Source organism: Phocoena sinus, chromosome 15 (genome assembly GCF_008692025.1).
Source record: "Phocoena sinus isolate mPhoSin1 chromosome 15, mPhoSin1.pri, whole genome shotgun sequence".
NCBI lineage: Eukaryota > Metazoa > Chordata > Mammalia > Artiodactyla > Phocoenidae > Phocoena > Phocoena sinus.
In genome coordinates this window covers 49,041,832-49,056,281 of record NC_045777.1, presented here as the reverse complement: position 1 = coordinate 49,056,281, position 14,450 = coordinate 49,041,832, and the positions used below count along the sequence as shown (strand labels likewise).

At 44.9% G+C, this 14,450-nt stretch overlaps 1 protein-coding gene across 1 annotated transcript in view; it reads left to right on the top strand.

Annotated features, from left to right (window-relative positions):
* PCSK2 (proprotein convertase subtilisin/kexin type 2) overlaps positions 1-14,450 on the top strand; it is a 211,138-nt gene that overhangs the window by 162,484 nt on the left and 34,204 nt on the right. The window contains 1 exon segment of the mRNA XM_032605784.1: positions 9,872-9,960. Coding sequence (XP_032461675.1) covers positions 9,872-9,960 — 89 coding nt within the window.

Sequence of the window (14,450 nt, the reverse complement as noted above, 5' to 3'; positions counted from 1 at the left end):
GACATCAGGGGTGGGGTTTTATTTCGCTCTGTTGTGTTTTTAAGGCTTAAGTATCACTAGCAAAATGCTCTCAATGCCTTGCTAAATTATACGGTGATTGTTTTTCCTTCTTTGTGGCTACATTCTCTAAATTCTTGATTTTTTTAATATGGCAACACTCCTCTAGAATTATCTCTTGACTATTTTGTTCTGTTGAACTAGGAATTATTTGCCATCTTATTAAAGAGAAAAAGAAAATAGGAATAATAAGAAACCCTTTCTCAACCCACCACAAGGTGATCGTAAACACATGGGTTTTACTTGATCTGTTGAAACTACTGCAGAGAGCTCTTTCGCCCCAGGGGTCTGTGTCTATATGTTTTTGAAAAGTGGTTTTGCTGTAGCCTTATAACAGCTCGTGTAGTCCCTTTTGACAAAACAGTAAGCATAATTGGCAGAGGTTTGAGGTATTTTTTTAACTGAGGTATAATTAGTTTCAGCTGTACCACATAACGATTCCATATCTGTTTATACTGCAAAAAGATCACCACTGTAAGTCTAGTTAATATCTGACACCACACATAGTCACATAAAGAAACTTTTTTCCTTGTGATGAGGACTTCTGAGATCAACTCTCTTAGCAACTTTCAAATATGCAGTACAGTATTGTTAACTCTGGGTTTGAAATACTTCTTGGCATCCTATTAGGCAACACTACCCGATGAATGGTTCATCCAAAAGTGTGGTTTTTCTTTGGCCTGTTTTGCTACAAAACATGTAAATGCAGTCTCTTTCTTCTCCAAGTAAAATTCTTGCCTGAGTTGTTGATCACATGTAAGAAATATCAAGAAATTAAGGCATGTGGCTTGTTCAATCAAAATTGACTCAGTTCTTACTGAGGTACAGATGTGTTCAGGAGGTGTCCTGGATAACTGGTCCTGGAGTTAGAGACTGGTGCAGAAGGCAGCAATCTGAGAAGGCCTCATGGAGGAGGTGAGGATGAAAGGTTTGGACAGGTTGCTAGGAGAAAAGAGGAGAGATCTTGTGACTGGGTCGGAAACTGGGCGTGGGGCCTAGACAAGGACCATTCTCCCATTGCACTCCAGGAATGCCGCTGCCCAGAAGCTCTGAGAGACTTGAGCACTTGCCCTTGGCTGGAGCAGGGTTTACTGCCCAGGCAGTCTGAGCCTCCAGCCTGCCAGTTTCTTCAGGTGTTCTCTTCTGGGCTTGGGCACCAGTCCCAACACCCCCATCTTTGCTCAGCAGACTCGGGGCTCTTGGATAAGCTAGTTTCGGCACCGAAACTCCAATGAAAGGGCTGCCCGATGCGGACCAGCAGTGGGCTTGCTGCTGCTGCAGCCACACTACCTGCCACACAGGCCAGTTAGAATGCAGAGGCAATTCCTGCCCAGAAAAGGCCACACTCTCCATCATTGGCTTCTCACTGCTGTGGAAAGTAGAAAATAAAACGCTCTACCAGGGGTGCTCTCAAGAACAAGCAAGGAGAACGTTCCCCTTGGCTGGGAAACTGAGTTTAATAGCCACGTGTCTCCCCTGGGCTTTCCTCACACTTTAAACCATCATATCTCCTCTCTGTGCTTATAGGTTAACTTGCTTTCCTTCAAGTGTACGTTTCTTTAAGAACATACTTAAAACTCCAAGCCAAGGACTCCTTATGAAGGAAAACTTCATACATATGCAGAACAGCTTTTAGGGCACCTGTATACTAGAATTCCTCGCCCTGTGCTTCATTTGGTTTTGTAGGATTATTCCTTTTTCAGCAGAGCAAGTGTATTTATTCTACCGTGAACCATTTGATAATTGTATGCGGTATCTGTGCTCCGGTTATGTATTTGAAACACAGTGGAGAAATTTGGAAAAGGAGTGTAATTTCCTCCTAGCTTGCAATCAGAGAAATACAGACGACCGAGCAAAATAATAACGGCCACAGCAGCAACAATAACCCAAACTGCAAAAAGGTAGAAAATAATACATATTTAATAAGCATCAATAATATGCAACACAGCTGTAACTGATTTGCTATGAGGTATCAGGATCTAGTATCACATTTTTTTTCTGGCATTCAATAAATATTGATTGGCTGGTTGATGGATGGGTGGCATACTTTCTCAGCCATGCCAAGTTGTTGAGTGCCCTTGACATCTGTCCATTTCAGAGCTGCCTGCTTCTCCCAAGGTCTGCAGCTCACACTTTGTCAATAATCTTGCAGCCTTGCTGGGTTTTAGGTCAATGTTTGGTGATGCACTGCAGATCTGTATTCCATTGCTGTGCTGCTGTCCATAAGAATCTCTCTTGCGTAGCATTTCTCTGACAGGCATATACACCATTGAAATGTCATCCCCACCATCGGGCATATTTACGGAGCATCTCAGGGTGCAGCACACTCTATCTATTACGCCCTAAAGAGTAAGAGATTCTGGATTAGATGCGATTCCTGGTCACAAAAAGTTTACTATAAATTCAGGAAGAGAGAAGACATTTATTATTCAAGCAACCAAAATGAAGGGAAATATGGATAAATGGATGCCAAGGATCGTCTGTCTCTGTGTGGGCACGTTTGACTGATAGCATTAGTTAAACCTTCAAATAAGAAAGATTTTCAGTGATTAACTTTTTTAAATTAAAAGTCATTTTTCATTCTGAAGAACCCAATAAACAGGCCTAAAAAGAATATGGGGGGAAAATTGCTCTCTCTGGTTGGTTATTAGCACAGTGATGGAAACCAATACTTTACCCTGGGGACACGTAAGGGCTTAGAAATAGACAAACATCTTTCCCTTCTGTCTTTACAGACTAATTCTGAAATTGCCTCCTGAATAACAAAATCCAAACTGCCTTCAAAGACCTAATCTAAGTTTTTCTTTCATGTGAGCGTTGAGACTACCTCCTAAGCCGATATCAGCTCAAAGGTTGCTCTTTGCAATCAACCCCCTCTCTCTAGCCAATCCAGAGTACAGTGAAATCCAAGAGAGTTTAATTTTGTGAGCTCTTCTGAGCCACTGGAGAAATACCACAAAGTTGTGAGTTTTTAAAAAAATTTCTAGTCCGCTGCCTGGATAACACAAGTTTTCATTATTTAAAATTTCCCCTTCAGCTAAAAGAAATAGACGTAACACAGATTTGGGGTTGTGGAGAGAATCATACAGATGGCAAAAGAAATATCTGTATTTTGGTATAATCATTTCTACTTTGGAAACTAATGTTTGCCATATGGGGGGATTTTACGGTCCTTGGGTGGTAGTTATTCCTTGCTTAAGAGACAAAAATACAGTAGATTATAATGGACAAAGGTAGTGGTATATTGATCGCCTGGTACGGAATAAGTGATCCCTGAATCAGTTTCCCCTATCTGTAAAATGGAACTAAAGCTCCACCTTGGAGGTTTGCATGAGGGACTAGAGGGACAGAACATGGACGATGGCTCTGGGGATTTTTATGAGCCGGGCCTGGAAGCAGCATACATCCTGTCACCCACATAACATCAGCTGAAATTCAGTCACTCGGCCACATGCACGTGTGGGGGAGGCTGGGAAATGGAGCCTAACCGGATCCCAGGAATAAAAGAAAATGAGCTCGGTTACCAGTTAGTATGTTCTGTCACCACCAAAAATCGTGTGGCAAAGACAGACCATGTTGTAGAAGAAAACCTAAGCCAATGACCCTAACCAGTGAGTGAGCCAAAGAACCAGTGAAAGTTGGTTAAACCACTAAGTTACTTTTTGAATTAGTCAGGATTCTGCAGAGAAAAAGAACAAATCAGATATGTATATAAAAAGCAAGAGATTTGTTTATGGGGTCTGGCAAGTCCAAAATCTGCAGGGTGGGCTGGCAGGCTGGAGACCCAGGACAGACGAGCTGGAGTCCAAAGGCAGTGCTGGAGGATTTTCTCTTACCCAGAGAAGGCTGGTCTTTTTGTTCTATTCAGACCTTCAACGGGTTGGATGAGGCCCACCCACACTACGGAGGACAATCTGCTTTACTCAGAGTCCACCAATTTAAATGTGAACCTCATCCAAAAAACACCTTCACAGGAACACCCAAAATAATGCTTAATCAAATATCTGAGCACACCATGTCCCAGCCAAATTGACACATAAATTTAACCATCACACTTTTTATCTGCCCATTTCTGAGCATCAGGAATACATGATATATTTTTTTAAGATTTTATTTTTTTATTTGTTATCTATTTTATACACATTAGTGTATATATGTCAATCCCAATTTCTCAATTCATCCCACCACCACCACCACCCACCCCTCTGCCACTTTCCCCCCTTGGTGTCCATATGTTTGTTCTCTACATCTGTGTCTCTATTTCTGCTTTGCAAACCAGTTCATCTGTACCATTTTTCTAGATTTCACATATATGCATTAATATACTATATTTGTTTTTCCTTTTCTGACTTACTTCACTCTGTATGACAGTCTCTAGGTCCATCCACGTCTCTGCAAATGACCCAATTTCGTTCTTTTTATGGCTGAGTAATATTCCATTGTGTATATGTACCACATCTTCTTTATCCATTTGTCTGTTGATGGGCATTTAGGTTGCTTCCATGACCTGGCTATTGTAAACAGTGCAATGACCATTGAGGTGCATGTGTCTTTTTGAATTATGGTTTTCTCTGGGTATATGCCCAGTAGTGGGATTGCTGGGACATATGGTAGTTCTGTTTTTAGATTTTTTTAAGGAACCTCCATACTGTTCTCCATAGTGGCTGTACCAATTTACATTCCCGCCAACAGTGCAGGAGGGCTCCCTTTTCTCCACACCCTCTCCAGCATTTATTGTTTGTAGATCTTCTGATGATGCCCATTCTAACCGGTATGAGGTGATACTTCATTGTAGTTTTGATCTGCATTTCTCTAATAACTAGTGATGTTGAGCAGCTTTTCATGTGCTTCTTGCCCATCTGTATGTCTTCTTTGGAGAAATGTCTATTTAGGCCTTCTGCCCATTTTTTGATTGGGTTGTCTGTTTTTTAAATATTGAGCTGCATGAGCTGTTTATATATTTTAGAGATTAATCTTTTGTCTGTAAATTCCTTTGCAAATATTTTCTCCCATTCTGAGGGTTGTCTTTTCATCTTGTTTATAAAGGTCATGCTTAAGAACAGGGGATCGGAAGCAGCAAACCTGTATCTGAATTCTGGTTTTGCCTCTGAACTGAGAAGTGACTTAGTATCTTGATGCTCAACTCCTTCTTCTTTAAAATGGGGATAATGATAGTTGTGAGAATTAAATAAAACAAAGCCTGCAGCACTCTTGGCATGGTGCCCACCCACGGTGGGTGTCAGTAAATGAGAGGTGCTGTATGCATGCTGCCCCGTCCATCTCTCCCTGAATGGAGTCACATAGAAATGCATGCTTTGGCTGGAAAGGGCAAGAAGGGTGGCCAGTCACTCTAGTGAAAGGTCAGCAATGTGGAAGAAGGGGCACTATCTCTCTGGAGATGTGCCCCCTCCCAGAGTTGGAGCAGGTCCTTAGGGTTTTCTTGGACATCTCAGCAGCCACCACGGCTGTAGGGAAGCCCCAGTGCAGTCATCATCAGGGTCCAGGCTTAAACCCCACCATGCACAGGTTAACCTGGGATTGTCTCTCCAGCCTTGCTTGTCCAGTGTATCAGTTATCTATTGCCAAGTAATGCCACATAACAAATCATCCCAAAAGTAGTAGCTTAAAGCAATAAACACTGATATCACTCACAAGTCTGTAGGTCAGCTGGACGGTTCTGTTGATCTGGCTCGTCCCTGCATCCAGGGTTGGTTGGCAGGGAGGCTGGGGGCTAGCTGGCTTAGGATGGCCTCTCTCGCATGTCTGGGGGACAGCTGGCTGTCAGCTTGGGTGACAGGCATGAGGGGTTACAGTCTCTCACCATCCAATGGGCCAGCCTGGGCTTGTCCACATGGCACCAGGGCAGTTTCAGGAGAAAGAGCAGCTGTGGTCCTCTTGAGGGCCAGGCCCATCCCTTCCACCACATTCTTTTGTCCAAAGCAAGTCACGAGGCCAGCCAGACTCAAGGTAGGGGAACTGTGCTTCCCCTCTTCATGAAGCAGCAAGAAAATCACTGCCAACGGCACAGGCCCAGGGGAACAGTAGATCGAGGCCGTTCTGGCAACATGATACCCCTGACTCCTGTCACTTGCCTGCCGGTGACCTTTGTCAGAAGGAGGCCATTAATTAGTTAAAGCACAAAATTACGGGCTTGGTTCTATAGAACCAGAGAGTACTCACTAACCCTCGTCAGCGGTTCAGGTCTTCCAGGGGCCAGACGATGGGTCCACACCAGTGTTGGATCTTCACCAAAACCCAGTCTTCTTGCCCTTCCTGTGGAGCACTGTTCAGTAATCTATCTTATAAATTACTTTTGTTCTGAATACGTCGAAGACGTTTGAAAAGATTATAACTTACTCAGATTTTGTTAGATAACATCTTTTTTGCCAAATCCCACTCTTTTGTGAGCTAATCAGACTTCTCACCTGGACTGTTTTATTCAATCAGCCAATCAATAAACATTTACTGAATTTCAAAAAAAAAAAAGGAGGCCAATCAAGCCACCGAGCTTTGTCCCTCCTCCCCACACCCACAGCTATTTCCACTTCTGACAGACTCGTGGTTTACTCTAGAGACAAAGGGGAGCTACTGAATGTTCTTGAGAGAGCAAAGGGGCCAGATGAATATGGACTTGGAAAAGGATTCTCCTGATATTCAGAAGAGCAAGCTCGTTCTCTGAGATGATCAGGAAAACAGGACTGAAGGAAGGCACTCAAGGCCGTGGCGACGGAGCCGACAGAGGCCCAGGGGTGTGAAGAGGCCTGGTGTCACCAACAATTACAGGGAGCCACTACCCGCTTATAATTAGTGTCGCCTAATTTAGCAATGAAATGCTTTTTCCCATATGTTCCTCTGGAGGGACCACGACAGTCATCTCCCCACTTAAAGGCCAAAATTAAGGATATGGAAGCATTCAGTGTCTTTAATCTGCTCAAGGAAGTTCGCACGATTTTGTCCTCCAGCCTTTCGTGAGCAGTTTTAGGGCAGAGAAGGTCTGTCACAGGGTGGGAGGGTGATGGGTGGTCCAGTAGCTGACCCTGGGTCTCAGACCTGGCCCAGATCCTCCGATACTCAGCTTTGACATCTGTGAAATGGAGCAGTACCTACTCCTGCGAGGGGTAAAGGGGGTGCGACAAGAAAAGCACTGACTGTGGTCCCTGGTGAGGAACGACTGCCGCGTCCACAGCAGGTGCTGTTGGCCCTCCTCGCTCCTCAGAGCAGGGCCCCCCTCCACCAGCATAATGTGTGCTTCACAGATGTCGGTCAAAGCATCGACTGTTCCAGGCAAGGCCTCGGAAAGGAGAGCCTGGAAGGGCTGATTATTAAATAATAAGGAAATTAGTGCTCACTCGAATTAGAGGTGGCACTGCTTTTTAAACTTTTCTTCACATATTTATTTGGGGCTTCCCTGGTGGCGCAGTGGGTGAGAGTCCGCCTGCCGGTGCAGGGGACACGGGTTCGTGCCCAGGTCCGGGAAGATCCCACATGCCGCGGAGCAGCTGGGCCTGTGAGCCATGGCCGCTGAGCCTGCGCGTCCGGAGCCTGTGCTCTGCAACGGGAGAGGCCACAGCAGTGAGAGGCCCGCGTACCACAAAAAAAAAATAAAAAATCAAACAAATATTTATTTGTTCAGCATGAACCAAACAGCAAGGGAGCCAGCCAAATTTAATCAGTGTCCGTGCAAGTTCCATTTGTAAATATATATGTGTGTGTATATAAAGAATATACATGTTCTCTTAATATGGCGTGTATTTTATATATTTAAATATCTAATATGTGGATTATATATAATGTGTAAGTATATATACATATGAATATAGAAGTATATAATTACAAATACATAAGTAGATAAAAGTACAACTATATACTTGAATATATACATTTAAAGTCTACATACGAATCAATATAAAATGTGTATGTATATGTTTCACTTTATATAGATACATGTGTGTATACTTCCATGCTGTTTTTCAGAATTTTATTTACCATTTTCTTCAGCACTGAGAATAAGATGAGGGCCATGAAAGCCACGTCCATGGTAGTTTCTCCCATCAAGTTAAACCATAACTAAGTCCCTTCTCAAAAATCTCACATGAGATCTACCAAAAACTTACAGGCAAGAAGACAGGGGTTTACTCAGTCAGCACGTGGGGTCTTCACAGAGCTTCCACCACAGGGCTGACCTCTGCAGTCACGACGAGGTCTCCTCAGACACCACATACAGATTTCATTCTTGTTCCAAAGGGAATTTTGAGTCTGTGAGATGTGTAGCCTTCATGGAGGCAGGATTCACTTTTGCTCATATATAGAGAGAAAATATGTGTGTATATTTTCAGTCCTCCGATGTGATTTTTTAAGGGCGGGTGTGAGCTTTGCTTGCCCTAAGGGAATGTGGCAAAGCGTCTACACTGCGGAAATCAGGACTTCTTGGGCTACGCAGCCAATAAGTCCCCTTCCCCACATCCCTTCCTGCACCCGCCGTGTGAATAGTGAGGGGGAAGCCAGCCCTCACCACCGTCCCTCCGCAGGCCAAGCTGACACTTTTGCAGCCGACTGCGTATTTAGCTGCTTCATGGGCCATTAGGATGGACTTCCAGGTTGGGGCTGGCCATTTCCAGTGATGTGTACATTGGACCACTCCTCCTCTTGAATGCTGTTTGGGGTTAAAACACGGCATTCTGATTGACTTCGAGCTTATGCAGGGTTCAGTTCCCCGTTGCCGTTTAACAAACGGCCCCGAAACCTAGTGGCTTAAAAGAGAACATCTACTAGCTCACAATCCTGCAACTTAGGTGGGCACCTGTCTCTCTCCATGTGCTGCTGACGGGGTAACCCGTCTGGGTCTGGGGGAGGGAGGCCTCCAGGGACCTCACCTGAGGTATGTTGGAACAATGGGGGCTGCCCGGCTGCACTCCCCGCGTGGCCTCAGCTGTAGCCCAAGCTCCTCTGTACGGACCCTGGCCCAGAGGCTAGAGGGCATCTTCCCGCTGCCTCCCATGGGTCCAAGCCAGCCACCAGGCCGGCCCAGTTCAAGGGGAGGGCTGTTTGGATTCCTTTGGTGTAACAGAAAAGGGAGCAAAAGGGAAAAAGTTAATGAAATTCCAGTGTCTATTGCAGAGAACATTCTAGAACATAAGCCCTGAGAAGGCCTTGCTCAGAATTGTAAGGCCGGCAAACTTCAGAAAGATTATCTAATAGACGCTTGGGATTCTTAATCTGGCCGGCCTCAAATTCTGTGGACCCCTCGAAATTGAATGCAAACAGTTACCAGTGTGTGTTACTTGATTCCAGAGCAAGGTGGGGGATTTGTAGCATTCAGTATGTCCTAAAGGAGGCTATAATCCAAAAAGGTAAATAACTTTCATCCCACAACTGGCAGGCAGCATTCATTACCTGCCTGTGGACAGAACCAGCCTTGAAAATAAACACCAGCCCACAATTCTAGCGCTTAAAAAAAAAAAAAAAAAAATCAGCTGTTTCAACCAGCACCAACCTGTCTTAGATTGTGTCTCCTTTTCACAGAAAGCCTGTAACTGTTTTCCCCAGTAAGACAACTCAAATTTTAAAGTAAAGATCACCTCTCAAGGTTGAAAATGTTCTGAGAAGAAGACTCTTCATGGTAGAAACAAGCCAAGGTCAGGAAGGGCAGCTGAGAATTGGAAGGGGTCGAAAGGAGAGACACAGATGGAAAATCCAGGGGCCTGGGTTGGCTCCGGGCTAACTGAACCATTGAAAAGAACCATAGATAGAATTTAAGGGATCTTCTCCAAGTCGTTTGACACTGTATCTGACTTGTCTTTACTGTTCTCTGCAGCCATGGGACCCGATGTGCCGGGGAAGTTTCTGCAGTCGCCAACAACAACATCTGTGGGGTCGGAGTGGCCTACGGTTCCAAGGTCGCAGGTAGGCTGTCCCTGCCAAACAATCCCAGGAGGCATCACACTCGGGTCTTGGGTCTGGCCACTGTGCGGCAAAGATTCCCAGTGGAGCAGGAGAGCGGGGACTGGTACACTTAGCAAGAGTGAAAAACATTTTTTTAACTTAACCTATATGGCAAGATCAATAAACTTAAAAAATTTTTAAGGTGCACAGATCATGAGTACATAGGTCAATGAAGTTTCATAAAATGACCACATCCATGTAACCATCAAGAAACAAAATACGACCAGCACCCCAAAGCCCTCCTTGTGTCCCCTCCCAGTTACTGCCCATACACATAAGAACAGTCACGACCCTGATTTCTAACAGCAAATGTCAGTTAGTCCCAGTTTTTAAACTTTATATAAATGGAATTGTACTGTCTGTACTCTTTGTGTGTCAGTATCCATAACATCTTTTTTTTTTCTTTATTGGAGTAGAGTTGATTTACAATGTTGTGTTAGTTTCTGGTGTACAGCAAAGTAATTCAGTTATACATATATATGTGTGTGTGTGTGTAGATATTCCTTTTCATATTCTTTTCCATTATGATTTATCACAGGATATTGAATATAGTTCCCTGTGCTGTACAGTAGGACCTTGTTGTTTATCTATTCTATATATATTAGTTTGCATCTGCTAATCCCAAACTCCCAATCCAACACTCCCTCACCTGCCCTCCCCCTTGGCAACCACAAGTCTGTTCTCTATGTCTGTGAGTCTGTTTCCATTTCTTAGATAAGTTCATTTGTGTCATATTTTAGATCCCACATATAAGTGATATCATATGGTATTTGTCTTTTTCTGACTTACTTCACTTAGTATAATACTTTCCAGGTCCATCCATGTTACTGCAAATGGCATTATTTCATTCTTTTCATGGCTGAGTAGTATTCCATTGTATATATGTACCACATCTTCTTTATCCATTCATCTGTCGATGGACATTTAGGCTGCTTCCATGTCTTGGCTATTGTGAATAGTGCCGCTATGAACGTAGGGGTGCATATGTCTTTTCAAATTATAGTTTTGTCTGGATATGTGCCCAGGAGTGGGATTTCTGGTTCATATGGCAACTCTATTTTTAGTTTTCTGAAGAACTTCCATACTGTTTCCATGATGGCTGCACCAATTTACATTCCCACCAACAGTTAAGAGGGTTCCCTATCTTTTCGAATTACAGTTTTGTCCAAGTAACCATAGCATTTTAATAGGAATCAAATAAGGACGGTAGAATATAAGGAGGTGTGTACAGATTATTGTGAACATACTCAGAACTCTTCCAAATGTTTTTGGTGGGGTTTTTTGTATGTTTGTTTGTTTGTACAGCGCCTCTCATCTTTAAGGGAAAATATTCTACCTAGAACCTTTTTATTAAGTTCCACGGGAAACATATTTAACAAATTCCTCTTTATGGGCCTTTAAAAAGAAGGGTGGCTGGTCACCAGAAATTTAGAAACCAACACTTCCCCCTGCCAAAAAAAAATAGAGAGAGACAGAAAGGGAGAGAGAAAATGAGAGAAAGGGGTTCATAAGCTTTCAACAAGATGCTGGAGAATGGAGTGGCTCCTGGCTTATTCCAAGTTTTGCATCAAATTTGGTTCTTAATTTATTCAGTCATAAACCTCAGTCATCCAACCTTGCTTTTCTTTTTTTTACAACTATCTTGATATTTTTTTCCTGGTGATTTAATAGAACCATAAACATACTTTGTGCTGACACTTGCATTTCCAGGAACCTAAATAAAGCAGGAGCAACCTATACAAACCCACCGTTAACCTCTTTCAACACTGTCTGCTAAGAGGTTTGCCTGAGCTGGGTGCTGAATTCCTCAAACGAATACATCCAGAGGGTTCTGAAATGTAACTGGGGCGGCTTTGCCCCTTGGCTTTCATCTCTCTGTATTCTGTGTGCCTCCAAAATGCTGGCATCAGAATGTCAGAAGGCGTTATGAGCTCAGGGGAAAGAATATCACCGGGTTAATATATTACAAGCCAGGCTCACACTCCGGGTGCTATCTGAGTAGGGGGGGTTCCCTGTTCGCAGGGCAGAGTGGAGGCAACTGAAAATGTCAAACGTGGATTTCTCATTCACAATGACGGTCTTAAAAAGAGTTTTGAAGTTTCTGCATGCCCAAAGTAACTGGATTTTTGAACAAGGGATCCTCAGAACAAGTGCCTGCAACAATGAAGAGTTGGGATTAGCTCATGGCAATTGGAGGTCTGCTGGGGTCTTTTTCTCCATCTGCTTCTTCTTTTTCTCTCTTGTAATTTGCACTCTGAAAACATCTAAGCTGCTTATCAAATGTACCTGATTCTCCTGCTCTCTTTGAATTCCCTAAAAGCAAACCTGAAGCAAGGATCTGGGTGCAAGGAGTTTCTTTGGGAGGTGACCCTGGGAAGCCAGTGAGGGAAAGAGAGGGAAAGATGGTGGGAAGAGAGACCAACAGAGGGTGTGTTGATGAGCTGGGGCTCCCTAACTGGGGCTCTGGGGGGCTCTTGCCCCCCGAGAGGAGGAGGCTGGGAGTTTATCCACCAACTCCCATCCCTCATCGGTGGGTGGGGTCGGGTGGGGGGCGGGACCTCAGCCTCGAGCACCTGGGCTGTCCCGCCTGCAGCTCCACCCGCAAGGCAGAGGACACGCCCCAGGCAAGCCCCTCGTTCGGGTGGGCAGATCCAGGCAGTGTGACAGCCTCTGACTCGCCCCTGATGCCAAAGGCGAGCGGATGCAGCCCGGTACCTCAAAGACACGACCCGACCCGTGTCCGTGAACCCCGATAGCTCACAGGTCTCAAGGCAAGGCTCTGAGGATCCAGGAGCCCAGCCCAGAGCCGGGGGGAGGCAGGCCCAGCCCCACAGAGGCTCTGAGCAAAGGGGCCGCCTTCTTGCGCTCCTTTAACCCCAGCTTGGTTCCTCTGTAGCCACTCTTACGGGTCCTAAGCGCTCAGGGGCAGGAAGGTCCAGTCCCCACCCTGTGCCCGGCAGGACATCCAGTGACTCAGGGCTCCCCCAGGGGAGCGAAAGGAATTCTTCTTGAGAAAGCCCTGGAGAGGTACTCAGGAATCGCAACAGAAACAGAATTCTACCTTACAGATCTGGGGGGAACATTTTGTTCATTCTGGCTGGCAATTTCAAAAGTTGGCTGATTTTCCTTATTCTACTAATAAATGGGCCGTACTCTCCGGAGAATCTTTCCTTTCCCGAGCTTTCTGAGCTGGGGAGGTCTGGAGCGCCATCTGGTGGCCGACCCGTATCACTGCTCGTCTCAAGGTGTTCAGTCACAGGGAGGCGATGTCCCAACTGCCCCCTAGATCCCGGGTCTCTTGTCTTCAAAAACAGGCTAAAGTTAAGGTGCTGCAGAATCTCAGTCCAGAAAAAGAAAGGAAAGTGGAGACAAGATGATAAAATGAGTCCTCTGAAGGGAAACAAGGAAAAAATCATTGAGCATCTCTTCATCGGCCCGTGAGCCTTTTGGGTTTCTCGTCTACTCATACACTTTCTCATTTTTCCATGGAGGTTCCTGTCTTTATCCTGTTAATTTGCACATGCTCTTGGTATGTCCCACATATTAGCCCCTGATCAGTTTTAATCAGCACAAGGATCTTCTCCCAAACTTTCACATGAGGCCATTAGTCCAACTGGATTCCACCTCTGTATGTCATGCCAGCTGGGGTCAAGTTTTATTTTTCTCCAAATAGTGAGCAAACATCCCCAATACCATCTATGTAATAATCCATCCCGTCCCTTTGATTTGTGGTGCCACCTTCATTGTATATTAAGTTCCCATACACATGTGGTTAGTCTCTGTGTAAATATAATTTAGAGGAAACTTCCTAGCAACTGTGAGTCAGGAAGTGTAGCCACGCTCCTTCCTCTACTGGGCCTTTGTATGTGCTCTCCCTCTGCCCAGAACACCTGCGCCCTACGGCCCACCTGGCTACCACCTCTTCATCCTGCAGCAAGCGGGTCCCCATGGCATCCTCCTACATCATTGCCCAGGCCAGTCCCCATCCACAGATAAAGATGCTGAATCTTCTCTTCCCAGCACTAATACTGTCAGTTATCACAAATTCTTGTGCCTGGTTCTTTGATCAGTATCACTCTCCGCAGGCAGACAACAGTGTCCACAAAGACAGGAGCCACGTCTGTTTTCTCTCACCTTCGCACCCACAGCAGGGTCTGGCACACAAAGGATGCTCAAACTCTTATTTGCTGAGTGACAGAAAGCAAGGAAGGAATAAAGAGAAGGAAGCATCTGTGGATAAACCCACGATAATCAGTAGAGATTAATCACTGAATAAAAGAATCGGTGGATGAATGGAGTTAAGGGATTAAGGGCAGAAAGATCTAAGAACCCAAAGCTGACGGAATTTCTACCAGGTATCTCCCCTTCTACCAGCACCGTCTCACCTTTGCTACTTTATCCCAATCAAATTAGTTCCAAGGAGACCTGGGCCTTCTCATCACCCACTTCCC